At 44.4% G+C, this 13,896-nt stretch overlaps 1 protein-coding gene across 8 annotated transcripts in view; it reads right to left on the bottom strand.

Moving 5' to 3' along the window:
• SMC5 (structural maintenance of chromosomes 5) overlaps positions 1–13,896 on the bottom strand; it is a 71,318-nt gene that overhangs the window by 22,198 nt on the left and 35,224 nt on the right. For 7 of the 8 annotated variants that reach the window (XM_083464806.1, XM_083464807.1, XM_083464805.1 and 4 more), the window contains 3 exons: positions 5,890–6,015; positions 1,395–1,490; positions 616–720 (listed from right to left, as the gene is read on the bottom strand). In XM_083464806.1, the coding sequence (XP_083320932.1) occupies positions 616–720; positions 1,395–1,490; positions 5,890–6,015 (327 nt within the window). The remainder of the gene's footprint in view (positions 1–615; positions 721–1,394; positions 1,491–5,889; positions 6,016–13,896) is intronic. The other variant, XM_083464808.1, reaches the window with a different exon arrangement.

The following is a 13,896-nucleotide window of genomic DNA, read 5'->3' as shown; positions in this document are numbered from 1 at the left end:
GGGTGGAGGAAATGAAGAGGGGAGGCTACACTGCCAGTTGCCATCCCCCTGTGGAAAATAAGAGCGCCAGGCAGAGGCTGTGCTGTGTTGACACTAGACCTGCGCACTGAATGCCAGCATGTGCAGGGTGTGCATGAATGGATCTTCTCATCAAGTTGTCTTGGTTGCTGAAAGCCCCTGTGCAGGTCAAACACAAAGTATGCTCCTACCAACTTCACTCCCATTGGCCACACAGACCTCCTGATGTGCATGAAGCCACCCCACTGCACATGGAAGCTACTCTGTGGCGACCGGATGCCATGTGCTATCCATGTTACCATGGATGGGTGCTAGGACTGTGCTGCCATGCTATGGCAGTGGGGGGTGTGGGCGTTCCACAAGTCCTTAGTCCTGTGCTCCAGCTGGCTGAACCTGCCGGCGGCTGTGTGTACTCGGCTTCTGAGTTCCTTGCCTCCGTGTACCACTGCCATTCATATACCTCTTGCAAGGATGGATTTGTAGACTGTACTTATTATGATGATTTATTAGAAGGCCAACAGCTATTTATACACTCCCCTATATTATAATGCCTTATGGAGTGAAAATAATGGCAATAATAACCAATACACATAATACCTGTGAAATATTCTGCCTATAGTCATCCAATTCTTTTTTCTTCTCCTCCAGCTCCACTGTCATCTGTGCTATTTCTTCTGTTCTTTTGTTACATTCCTCAACAACCTGGCAGGAAGACATGACTCTCTTTAAGAGGTGACATCTTCCAAGTGGACAATACAGACGTTTTACAATCCAAATCCAAAGAAAGAAAACTACAAGGCCCATTACTTGTTGAAATAGAAAACAGACACGGAACCTGGTTACACATTCACAATACAAAATACATTTCTAGCTCAAGTGAAAAGAATATGAGTCAACACTGCACTTCTAACTGGGAGAACCTCAAACATTCAATAGCAGCACAGCTGTTTATTTAAAACTGGATCGGCCTCCATCAAATATAAAAATGGGTGGGTGCAGGGCCTGACTTTTAGGTGCAAAGGGAGCATGAGGGTGGAGAGGTGAAGGATTCCGCCTTTCCTCAGCTCCCCACAGCACATCACCAGAGACCAAGGGGCATTAACCAAACCAGTCTTATCATTATCATCAATTGTACTTTGAGCCAAAGCTAATTCTCTCCGCCCTCCCCCTGCAATCGCTGTTTTTTTCTTTCCTCTTTTTAAAAAATCAGAAGCAGCCCAGAACACAGTGGTCTCTGAGAAAAAAGGCTATTTAGAATTCTAATAGATTCAGAATATGGCATTTTACAACACATTGTTCCTGCTGCTTAGCTTATTGTTGTTGTTATTACTAAGCAACGTAGTACAGTGTGGGAGTTCAATACTGGGGATACATACTGAAGCGCTGAGGCCTGTGAAACAGGAAGCTCTTGATTTCTCCTCATTCAGCAAAGCGTCAATTTCATCCAGTGTGTTTGGAAGAGCAAGGAATGCCTAAAAGAAAGGACCTTGGTATCAATGCCAACAACCCTGCAAAAACCTCGATTAGGATTTGAATAGAAATTGCTCCTTCATATGTATTCTCTGTCTTCTCCACGCAAAGGACCTACCACTTGCTTGTTCTTCCTCTTGCTTTGGACATAGCCAAAGAAACCTTTTATTATTATTTTTGACCTCTCTTACAAGCCTGAACTCATTCTGCGCTTTAGCCACACTGACCTTCCCCCTACAACTGTTGGCTACTTGTGATTTCCCCCTTCTTCCATTTCTTATACACGCCCTTAATTCTCAGCTCATCTGTAAGCTCCTTATGCAGGAGTAGCAGGAAGCATTCCATGGGCTGTGCCTTCCAAAGGCTGCCTGGAGTGTTCTAAGGTCTGCAACAACCCAATAATCCCCCCCTTCCACAACACATTTTAAAAGGGTATTGGATGTTAATCAGCCCAAGGCCTGGTTAAAGAGGAATGTTTCCACCTGGCGCCTAAAGTTGTATGATAAAGGTGCCAGCTGAACCTCCCTGGGGAGAGCATTCCACAAATGGGGAGCCACTGCAGAAAAGGCCCCGTTCTCATGTTGCCACCCTCTGGACCTCTTGTGGAGGAGGCACACAAAGAAAGGCCACAGAGGATGGTCTCAGGGTCCTGGTAGGTTGATATGGGGAGAGCCGGTCCTTGAGGTATTGCACTGCTGAACTGTTAAGGCTTTAAGGGTTAAATCCAGCACTTTGAATTGGGCCTGGGAACTGGGAACTAGTGCAGTCTATATTGTTTCACGTAAACTTTTTGGAAATTAAGCAGTACATAAATTCTGTTTAATAAATAAAATAAATCATTATAATAAAGGAAGCCTTGTTGGGAATTACATCAATGATTGATAATCTGCTCTTTATTTTAACTGTAACTAATATTTATAGATATGATGATGATCAAAAAATTTCTGAGACTGTAAAATATTTATTCTGGTACAATCAAACCTAAATGCCTCCATCATTGTATATTTTGGCTTCCAAATGCTGAAAACCCGGAAGTAACTGCTTTGGTTTTCGGAAGCCAAATGTGCTACGCGGCTTCAGTTTTGAGTTTCCCTATTGTATTGAGGCTTCTGCTTTCAGTTTTTGGTTTTTGAATGTTTCGCAAGTTGAATGGCCTTCTGGAACAGATTACATTCAAAAACTGAGGTTCCACTGTACAATAGTTAATGTATATACACTGATTAATAATAATGAACGTGATTCATTAAATAGGCAATCAGTATTTATAATTATAATTATTATTTAATGGAATTATTAATGAATTTATAATCATGCAATACTATATACTAAACTATATTAGAAATCTATTATGGCAATGAAATATGCATGCAGGGAGGGGGGGGGAGGCACCCAGGGCTATGCTTTGCCCAGGCTGAAGCCAAAGGTGAATAAATAGAATATAAGTTTTCAGAGTAAAAAGGCTGTTTAGCTTTATGTTTCACGCATTGTAGCAAAACAAAGAAGAAGAAACACTGGAAAAATTTCGGATCCACTAATTACTAAATCACAGGGGTCAGTTTCCCCCATTAACAGTATAGGACCCCAATACACTTTTTCAGGAAAGCGTTATTGTGTTGTAATGTTTATAAAAGGATTAATTCTGAAAGCCCATTCGCACCTTTTGGAAGTGTGCCATTATCCTGTGTCAGCTGAAGTGATTATAAAATGTTGTTTTCACCATAAGATGCCAGTATATTTTGTTTCGTTTCTTAATCTAACCTATTAAAAGAACCCCTAAAACAACAACCCCACATAAAAAACCCCAATGTCCACATGTAAACTACAAGATCTTCTCTGATAGGGAAATCACTACTGTTCCATTTCATAACTTTGAACGGGCACAGCATAACAAAAGAAAAAGAGAAAAAGTCCAACACAAAACCCCAGGATCACTTGGTCTGTAATTTGAAAAGCTTTATTTGCTTCAGAGGGGCTACTTGGCTTGCAAATTTCATAAACTTCTGACAAAAGATAAAAAGGCATTTAAAAATAAAATCCCGTAATAAAGCACAGAATTAAGCGTCAACCCCCACCGCTGCCGCCAATGGGTTTGGCATCATACCAAATCAGACCACCTCAGACTGAGCCAGGCTGTTTTCCAAAGTGCCAAACTGGGATCAGAGCAGACTCTTATTTATCATTTATTTTATTTACAGAATTTGTATCCTGCCCTTCATCCAAAAAGGCTATCTGAGTGGCTTAAAGGGAAAGGAAAAGGGACCCCTGACCATTATAGAATCATAGAGTTGGAAGAGACCACAAGGGCCATCGAGTCCAACCCCCTGCCAAGCAGGAAACACCATCAGAGCACTCCTGACATATGGTTGTCAAGCCTCTGTTTAAAGACCTCCAAAGAAGGAGACTCCACCACACTCCTTGGCAGCAAATTCCACTGTCGAACAGCTCTTATGGATTCAAACTACAAGAAAGCAATGGAGCAATGGATTCAAACTACAAGAAAGAAGATTCCACCTAAACATTAGGAAGAACTTCCTGACAGTAAGAGCTGTTTGACAGTGGAATTTGCTGCCAAGGAGTATGCTTGGCTGCTCCTTTCCACTGTATAGTAAACTTCAGAAGAGCATGACCAATCGCGCCTAATGATCCTTCCACTTCTACCCCACTAACCAGGTCATCAACATTGGTTAGGACCAGATCTAAAATGGCTGTTCCTCTTGTTGCTTCTCCCACTCTCTGGACAATGAAGTTGTCTGCAAGGCCAGTGAGGAATCTGTTTGACCTTATGCTCTTGGCTGAGTTTGACATCCAACAAATATCCGGGTAATTGAAGTCCCCCATTACTACTATCTCCCTTCCTTTTGCATGCTTGGCCATCTGTTCCAGGAAGGCATCATCTATGTCCTCCGTTTGGCTTGGGGATCTATAGTAAACTCCCACAATGAGGTCTCTGTTATTCTTCTCTCCCTTAATTTTGACCCAAATGCTCTCACTTTGGCTTTGAGGTTCTAAATCTTGGATCTCTTCACAGGTATACACATCCCTGACATATAACGCCACTCCTCCTCCTTTCTTGTCTGGTCTGTTTCTCTGAAATAGATTGTATCCCTCCATTATTACATTCCAATCATGGGACTTAGCCCACCAGGTTTCAGTGATGAAGTGTCAGGGAGGATTTAAAATTTACAGTGTGCTGTGCGTTGGAAGGAGAATTACATGAAAATGATGAATCAGTGGTATTCAACACCTGTAAAATTAGCAAAGATGTACAGAACTGCTCCAAATGTTTGTTGCAAATATAAGGAGAAGGCAGGCATGTTCTACCATATGTGGTGAACGTGCAAGATAACAGGAGCATTCTGGGAAATATTTACAATGAGTTAAAAAAATGTTTAAAATGACATTTGGGGGAAAACCTGAGGCTTTTCTACTAGGTCTTTTAAGTGCAGAGATTCCAAAGGAGCAGAAACGACTATTCATGTACGCAACGACAGCACTGCGAATATTACCAGCCCAGAGGTGGAAAGACGATAAAGTTCCGACCAGAGACAAATGGCTGATGAAGATGATGGACTACGCCAAAACGGCAAAAATGACTGGGAAAATCAGAAACCAGGAAGAGAAGAACTTTAAGAAGAATGGGGAAAATTTACAATGTACAGTGGTACCTCGGGATGCAAACAGGATCCTTTCCGGAGCCCCATTTGCATCCTGAATGGAACGTAAGACGTGATGGCGTGTGTGCAGGTCACGTTTTGCCGCTTCCACGCATGATGTCATTTTGAGCGTCTGCATATGCTGCAAAATCCGGAAGTAACATGCTCCGTTACTTCCAGGTTGCCGCGGAGTGCAACCCGAAAGTGCTGAACCTGAAGCACATTCAACCCGAGGTATGACTGTACTTAAGAGAACACTGTAAACAACTAAAAACTTTGGCAGGATTTGAGTAATGCTTGCAATATACGAAGAACTATGGTAAAAATGGATTCTTTGTTAAACAAATAGAGAAAATAAGGGAGACAGTCGGGGGGGGGGGGGGAGAGATTGATAATGGTAACCATGGAAGGGCGGAGGGGAGTCGAAGGATTCAGGGAATCCTAAATGATGATGTTGATGTATAATGTTTGAATTCAAATTGGTTATGTAAAACTCAATAAAAATAATTTTTTTAGAAAATAAGTTTTTGAAGTGTCTTCAAGTATATGGTAATATGAGGTGTACTGATGACTTTGAAAACATTTTCCTATTCATTTTCTTGAACTGTTCTAAAAGATAACAGGCACTTTCGGAACAGAGCAAAAATGGTCCTATGTGATTGTGCAACAGTTTCCATCAACAAAAGATGGCTCCGCCTGGGGTTTAGTTGTGTGTGTGTCTTTGTCAGTCCTTTGTTGTGGCACTTACGTTGCTGAAATGTTCTGGAATACTTTGATCTGGACGAAGGTTGCAAGCTTGCATAGCTTTCCTCATTAAACCTTTACAGTTCTCCAAGAGGGCGCGTCTCCTTTCATCCAGCTCCAAAAGCTGCTGCTGTAATAGACAGAAGGGGGGGAGGCAGTATTATTATTTTCATGAAAAACTCAGCAAAACGTTGACCAAAGCAAGGCCTTCAGAATTTGGGAGGAAGGGCAGGCTATAAATTCAATAAATAAATAATTACTCTGAAAAACTAAAAATGGAGCCACAAGTAGAAAGGCCCCAGGGAGGACACCAGCCAGGTGCGGAAGGGAGGGCTCATTCCTGTGGAGTCTGCAGCTGCCATCAAGACAGAAGTCTGAGGGAAGCACTATCTGGCAGGGTCTGCCTTCCTGGCTTGCTCTGCCAGAGTCCACTGCTCTGCTCCCAGATCGGCTCTGAGGGAGGAAAGTGTGCCTGGGCAGCCAGAATCAGCACAGAAGAAGAGGACCTTGTGCTTGAGTTTGCTCTTTCCCTCCTGCACTTCATTTTTCCTTGTGTGGTGGGCCTTTTCACCCTTCTAGGACCCTTCCTGCTTAAAGAGTGGGGCACAAAATGCCTTAAGTAAATACATCATCTGTAGCATTGTAGATAAACCCTTAAATAATTTTTCAACACCTGCAAGTGTTATTCAACCTACATCTCACAACCTAAAAATAATTGTGTGAATTAGTCCACAAAGCTGTTTCTCACACAAACTTTTTCCACAAGATAAAATCTAGACCCATCTCAATGGAGGAAAACACATCTATTTGGATTTCCAGCGTTTTTTTATTTTACGCAAACGCACACAGCCCACGGTGTCCCGGCCTAGGACTTCAGCAGCCACTACAGTTTTCTAGCACACTATCACTGCACAGCGTGTGGTCCCTGGCGAGTTGCTCAGGGAGTGAAGTGCCCGGCCAAGGTGAAGAGCAACCTGACTTCTGCCCCAGGCCAAGACAGCAAGCGCTGTGAGGGAGGCTGCCATTGCGGGCTCCTAGGAAGAGAAGCGAGAGGAAGACTAGCCAGGACCCGCCTGCTGACCAGAGAAACAGCAGCTGCAGGGAGCTGCCAAAGCGAATGCCAGACTCTAAGAGCAGCCACCCTGGGATGGCAAAGCAATAGGGTAACCCGTGCTGATCCCCACCCCGGTCCGGGGAAAGACGGCTGTTGTGTGTACTCCAAGAGAGCTGGCCAATTTGCCACAAGTACCATCTGATCTGAATATCCAGGAACGTCAGGCATTGGCACGGAGTTTGCTTGCTTTTCTTCCCCTCCTTTCCCCCCCTGCTATCTCTCGTCTGTGAGAAAGTGAGCCAGTGGGGTGCAGTGGCCAAAGAGTCCATGAAGCTCCCTGGGCGGCCTTGAGCCGCTCGCTGTGTCTCAGCCTAACCTCACAGGGCTGCTGCGAGGATAAAATGGAGTAGAAGAAAACAATGGAGGAAAGGTGGGCTATAAATGCCCTAGATAAATCAATAAACCTAAAGGCACAGACCAGTCTGATCTATTAATCTCTGTACAGCAACATATTCATCCACAGAAGGCATTTCAGAATCACAGGAGAGAGAAAAATGCCCAAGCTTCAAGGGTTAGGAAGCAGCTCACAGCAAGAGGAGCTGCCGTCTTCCCTTTCCCCACTTCCTCCTGCTTTTACCAGCAGCTTGGCTGAGCCGCCAGAACTGTGCTGTGAATAATGGCAGCAGGGCCATCAGCTGGGGGGGGGGGGCATTCAGGTCATGGAGGAACTGGTGAGACACTGCCAGAACTCTGCTAGGCTCCAAACAGTCACGGACAACATCAAGGTTCAGCCACTTCTCAGAAGTTGTTTCGATTGTTGGGAGTGAATCAAATACGTAACTAAGAATTAGTGCCCGAGTTTGCTTTTTTCCTCTTCCCTCCCAATCATGTTTCCTTTTGTGTCATGAGTTTTAGGTTGTAAGCTCAAGGGCAGAGATTGTATAATTATGGATTCCCAAAAGCACCTCTGGAAGACTTTTTGGGTTGAAAAGCAGGTTACAAATCAGGAGTTATTAATACGTTTGTCTCTCCAGATGTTGAACTCATAACTCCCATCCTCTTTGCTCACTGGCAACGCTGCCTGGGGCTGATGGGAGCTGGAGTCTAGAGGATCTCAGGTTAGCTACATCCGGTATTAATGCTACAAACAAACCAACAAACAAACAAACAAACAATGCACTATGGTAGCTGTCAGGACTGGTCGTTGTCCTCTCCAGATCACCACACAAACGCTTCTTGTTCTTTTATAAAACTTTTTATTGCGTATTAACAAAACATTCTTATAAACAGTTCTTAACTATGATTCCTCAGAGTCACTTCTTTCAGATACCTTCTGAGCTCTGCTTCTCCATGACCAGCCACTCTCAAAATGGCGAAGGCGCCTTTCCCTTCGCTTTCCCGCTCTTTTTCCTACCCTCCTGGCTAGAGCTGGCCTGTATCTCCCCTCCTCCGAATCTGAGCTAGAACTGAACCCTTGCCTTTCCTGGGAACAGCCGGTCCCTCCCTGTTGTTCCTCTTGCTCCCTTCTATTAGATTCACTGCTCTCCTCCCCCCCTTGGGGAATGCTTTCTCCCTCTGATAAACTGAAAAGCTCTAATTCTTCCCTGACATCACCCCCTCCCCTAAGCCCCCCTTCCTCCTCCTCGCTCTCCTCTGTTTCTGGAGGACCGAACCCTATGAACTCCTCTTCCTCGCTATCTGTCTCTTCAAAAATTTCTTGAAGATGCCAGTTCTGGGGTTTTGGCTTGTGGGGATATTTTCTATGAAATTCTCGCTGCAATTCCGGAACGTTAATTTTTTCTGCTGGTTCCCATGAGTTCTCAGACTCATCTAACCCTTTCCATGCAACCAAATACTGTAATTTCCTCCTACTTATTCTCGAGTCTAATATCTCTTCCACTTCGGTCTCTTCTTCCCCCATCATGGTGGGGAAAGGAGGTGGTTCCCTTGAGATTTGATACTTATGTGCTGGTACAAACACTGACAATAAAGATCTATGAAATACAGGGTGTATTCTCATATTTTCAGGCAAATGAAGCTTGAAAGCGACTGGGTTAATTTGAACCTTTACTTGGAAAGGTCCCAATCTCCTTGGTTCTAGCTTTTTACACTTCCCTTGTATTGGTAGTCCCTTGGTAGACAGCCATACCCAGCTCCCTACTTGGATTTCTTCCCCAACTCGCCGGTGCCTATCTGCAGCTTTTTTGTAAGCCTCTTTAGCTTCTTCCAAATCCTCTTTCAATATCTCATGCATGCACCTCAACTCCTCTATCATTTGTTCTGCTGCTGGTACTGCTAACTGCTCCTCTTGACCTGGGAATGCCCTTGGGTGCAAGCCATAGTTTGCCACAAATGGGGCTCTGCCCGTAGACACATGCATTGCATTATTATACGCAAACTCTGCTAGACTCAACTTCTCTAACCACCCGCTCTGCTGATAACCAGCATAACACCTCAGATATTGTTGTAGTGTTGCATTCGTTTTTCAGCTTCCCCATTGGTTTGCGGGTGTCTCGCTGACGTGAGGCTTAGCTCCACATCTAGTAACTGCATTAACCTCTTCCAAAATTGTGATGTAAATTGGGCCCCTCTATCTGAAATGATTTGTGATGGCATACCATGCAACCTAAAAATATTATCTAAAAACATATTTGCAGTTTCCTGTGCGGTCGGAATTTTGGTACATGGTATGAAATGTGCCATCTTGGTTAGCATGTCAACCACTACAAAGATCACTGTTTGCCTGTGCGATGACGGTAGATCCGTTATAAAATCCATAGACACCACATCCCAAGGCCTTCCCGGCGTGGGCATAGGTTGCAACAACCCTGCGGGAGCTGCTCTGGGTGCCTTGGCTCGTTGACATACTTCACAACCTCTTACATATTGTGTTACTTCCTCCCTCAACTTTGGCCACCAGAACTGCCGTGTGATCTGATACAGGGTCTTTTCTCTACCAAAATGTCCTGCAGTCGGGTTATCATGATGTTGCCTCAACACTTTACCTCTTAATTCACCTGCAGGTACATACAGCACCCCTCTCCTGTACAACAATCCATCTTTTTCTTTGAAACCTTCCTCTTCCCCTTTACCTTTTCTCAGTTCCTCCATTTTCTTTTGTGCAAACTCATCTGTTACTGTCAATTGCTGGAATTCCCTGCCGTCCACTACTACGGCTGCACACCCCCACTGATCCGATCTCAGCATTTCTCGCAACTTGGGAGGTGATTCCCCTTCCATATACTCAGGTTTGCGCGATAGCGCGTCTGCACGAATGTTTTGATGCCCAGGTATGTACTCAATCCTAAAATTAAACCCAGCAAAAAACTCTGCCCACCTAATTTGCCTTTGGTTTAGCTGTCTAGCAGTTCTCCAATACTCTAAATTCTTATGATCTGTTTGTACCACCACCTGATGTGATGCCCCTTCCAAAAAATGTCTCCACACTTTAAAGGCAGCGTGCACAGCTAAAAGTTCCTTATCAAATATGGTGTAGTTTTGTTCTGATTGATTTAATTTTCTAGAGTAGAATGCACAGGGTCTCCAGTCCCCTTCCTTGTCCTGTTGCAGCAGAATGGCCCCAATAGCCCTGTCAGAGGCATCAGTTTCTACCTTTATACGCTTACTTGGATCTAGGTGCATAAGATATTTTTCTGAAGCAAACACCACCTTTAATTTATCAAAGGCCTTCTGTGCTTCCTCAGTCCATCTGAATGGCCCCTTGCCTCTTAGACAATCAGTTAGTGGCGCTGTGATTTTGGAGTAATTACCTATGAATTTACGATAGAAATTAGCAAATCCTAAAAACCTCTGTAGATCTTTCTTAGTTTTAGGTGCCTCCCATTCCACCACTGCCTGAACTTTACTGGGGTCCATGTGCACCCCTTTGTGGGAAATGCAATATCCCAGGAACTCCACCTTTTGTGTGTGGAATTTACACTTCTCTAACTTCACATATAACCTGTTGGTCCTCAATCTCTCTAACACCTGTGTGACATGTTTTACGTGTTCCTCCATACTTTCACTATATATTAAGAGGTCATCTAAATAAGAGACACAGAACTGATCCAGTATACCTGCTAAGACGTGATTGATGAAGGTTTGAAATACCCCTGAGCCATTTTGCAAGCCAAAAGGCATTACCAAGAATTCAAATGCACCATACTTAGTACAAAAACTGGTTTTCCACTCATCCCCTTCTCTGACCCTTATCAGATTATATGCTCCTCGTAGATCAAGCTTGGTAAAGACTTTGGCTGACCTTACTCTCTCTAAGAGGTCATCTATACGTGGCAGTGGGCACACACGAGGCTTCATTTGACTGTTAAGGATTCTGAAGTCACATACTAATCTTGGTGCCCCTTCCTCACCTTTCTTTTTGACAAAAAAGACAGGAGCACCCCCAGAGGCCGTAGACTCTCTAATAAAACCTCTCTGCAAATTCTTTTGCAGGAACTCCCTCAATGCTGCAGATTCTACTTCCGACATGGCATATATCTTGCTTGGTGGCAACTGTGCCCCAGGGACTAGATCTATCTTGCAATCATAGGGCCTATGTGGTGGAAGTTTATCTGCTTCTTTTTCACAAAAAACATCCTGATAAGCCATATATTGTGATGGAATCTCACTTTCATTCCCCATCAACTTCCCTTCTACCTCTGTTCCCATTACTTCCACCGAGATTTTTCCCTTTTGCCCCAAACAATGTGTCATACAATATATCGGACCAAAAACCAAAGATCTTTGATGCCAGGCAATTACCGGATTATGACGATTGAGCCAACTCATGCCCAGCACCATTGGGTGCCCAGCTAGTTTGGTCACATGAAATGCCCTGGTCTCTGAGTGATGACCCATATCCATTCTCATTGGTGGAGTCTCATAAGTCACTTCTCCTGAAAGTAGCGGTCTGCCGTCGATTGTTTTCACTCGCAGTGGGGAACTCAAAGGTAACAAAGCGATTTTGTGTTCCTGTACCAATTTCTGGTCTATGAAATCTGCTGACGCTCCTGAGTCTAACAACGCCTCTACCTGGACGCTGTGTCCATTGGGTAGTTGTAGTTGCACCTTCACCGTTAGCCCTGGGATAGGTGGTTCCGTGTGAGAGCCTTCTATTGCTTCTCCACCCGGCTGCAAGCTCCCATTTCCAGCCGGGGACATTCGTTTCCCTGATGCAGTTCCTCTGGGCAATTGTCGTGTCTCATGTCTGCTCCAGATAGAGACTCCCATCCTTTACGATTGTGACATTGTCATGCTAGATGCCCTGGTTTTCCACAGACAAAGCAACGCCTTGCATCTCTTCCTTTCCCTGCATTTCCTCTTACCATGGAAGAGGTAGTAACTGGGAGGGGTCTGGCTGCTCCTAATTCCATGGGCTCTGGCCACTCTCGTCCTGTCACGTTGCCCGCTCTGCTTTCTGTACTTTCGATAATATTATTTTCCCGCCACCGTGGTCGCCATTGTTCCTTCTTTTCACTAGCCCTCCGTTCCACGCGTAGGCTCAATTGCAGGCACGTTCGGACCAGAGAGTCCAAGGAACTAGGTTCTGGCATTTGGGCCAATTGGTCTAAAATCTCATTATTCAGTCCTTCCCTAAAAAGGGCTGCAACTGTTGGGGAATTCAGATCCCATTTTAATTTCTGCACCAGCAAACTAAAGTTGGACCAATAAACTCCCACAGTGTCTTTTCCTTGTCTCATTCTCAACAGCTGCCTAGCTGTGGTTGTTTCATGCGCAGGGTCTAAGAAAATTGTGTCTAGATACTGCAGAAAAATTTGTAGATTTCCTAGGGCGACATCCCTCCGAGATATGAGGGGTATAACACAGTCCTTAGCCCTCCCTTCCAAGAAATTAATCACATAAGCAACCTTCTCTTGCTCAGATTGAAATTCTTTATCCTTTATCTCAATTATGTAGGAAATTTCTGTCTTGAAAGCCATGTATTCAGAGCTTTCTCCCTTGAAGCTACGTGGACGTACAGTAAATGTTTTACTCACTCTATCTCCACACGTCGATTGCAGCATGGCTCTATGTTCTCCCAGTGCTGCCGATAGTACGTCGACTTGACTTTTCAACTGTAAGTTCTGTTGCCATAAGTCCTGTAATGTTAGCTGGAGCGCGGGGGTTTCTCCTTGCCCAACTGGTGCCACAGCTCCTTCCATTTTGGTTTCTCCTTCTTTACTTATAGTGAAGAGGCGCAGAGCAGAAGGTATTCTGTCAGGACTGGTCGTTGTCCTCTTCAGATCACCACACAAACGCTTCTTGTTCTTTTATAAAACTTTTTATTGCGTATTAACAAAACATTCTTATAAACAGTTCTTAACTATTCTTCCTCAGAGTCACTTCTTTCAGATACCTTCTGAGCTCTGCTTCTCCATGACCAGCCACTCTCAAAATGGCGAAGGCGCCTTTCCCTTCGCTTTCCCGCTCTTTTTTCTAACCTCCTGGCTAGAGCTGGCCTGTATCTCCCCTCCTCCGAATCTGAGCTAGAACTGAACCCTTGCCTTTCCTGGGAACAACCGGTCCCTCCCTGTTGTTCCTCTTGCTCCCTTCTATTAGATTCACTGCTCTCCTCCCCCCCTTGGGGAATGCTTTCTCCCTCTGATAAACTGAAAAGCTCTAATTCTTCCCTGACAGTAGCTACCAGACTTCAGTATACCATTCTTGTTACAGAGGAAATCAGGAGTCAGCAAGTGCTGTGAGGACACTCTGGCAGGAGTTCTGCCTCGCCCTTCGCACTAGAGGTGCTGCTGGCAGGAGCTCAGGCACGTGCAGCCCCTCCCTGTGAGCTGCTCCTAGTGAAACAGGGGCAGAGAAATTCTCTTATCTGCCCAAAGAACAATTTTCTGAAGGGTAAAACATGCATCATGCTGGACTATCTAAAATAATAATGATAAACTTCGTCTTTAGGATAATTATTATTTCTGCCTGTTCAGAAAGAGATATTTGGCAGAGTAT

This window comes from Podarcis liolepis (genome assembly GCF_965112155.1).
Source record: "Podarcis liolepis genome assembly, chromosome: 11".
Taxonomy (NCBI): Eukaryota; Metazoa; Chordata; class Lepidosauria; order Squamata; family Lacertidae; genus Podarcis; species Podarcis liolepis.
The sequence above is the reverse complement of the archived record's forward strand: the minus strand, read 5'-3'. Positions and strand labels throughout refer to the sequence as shown.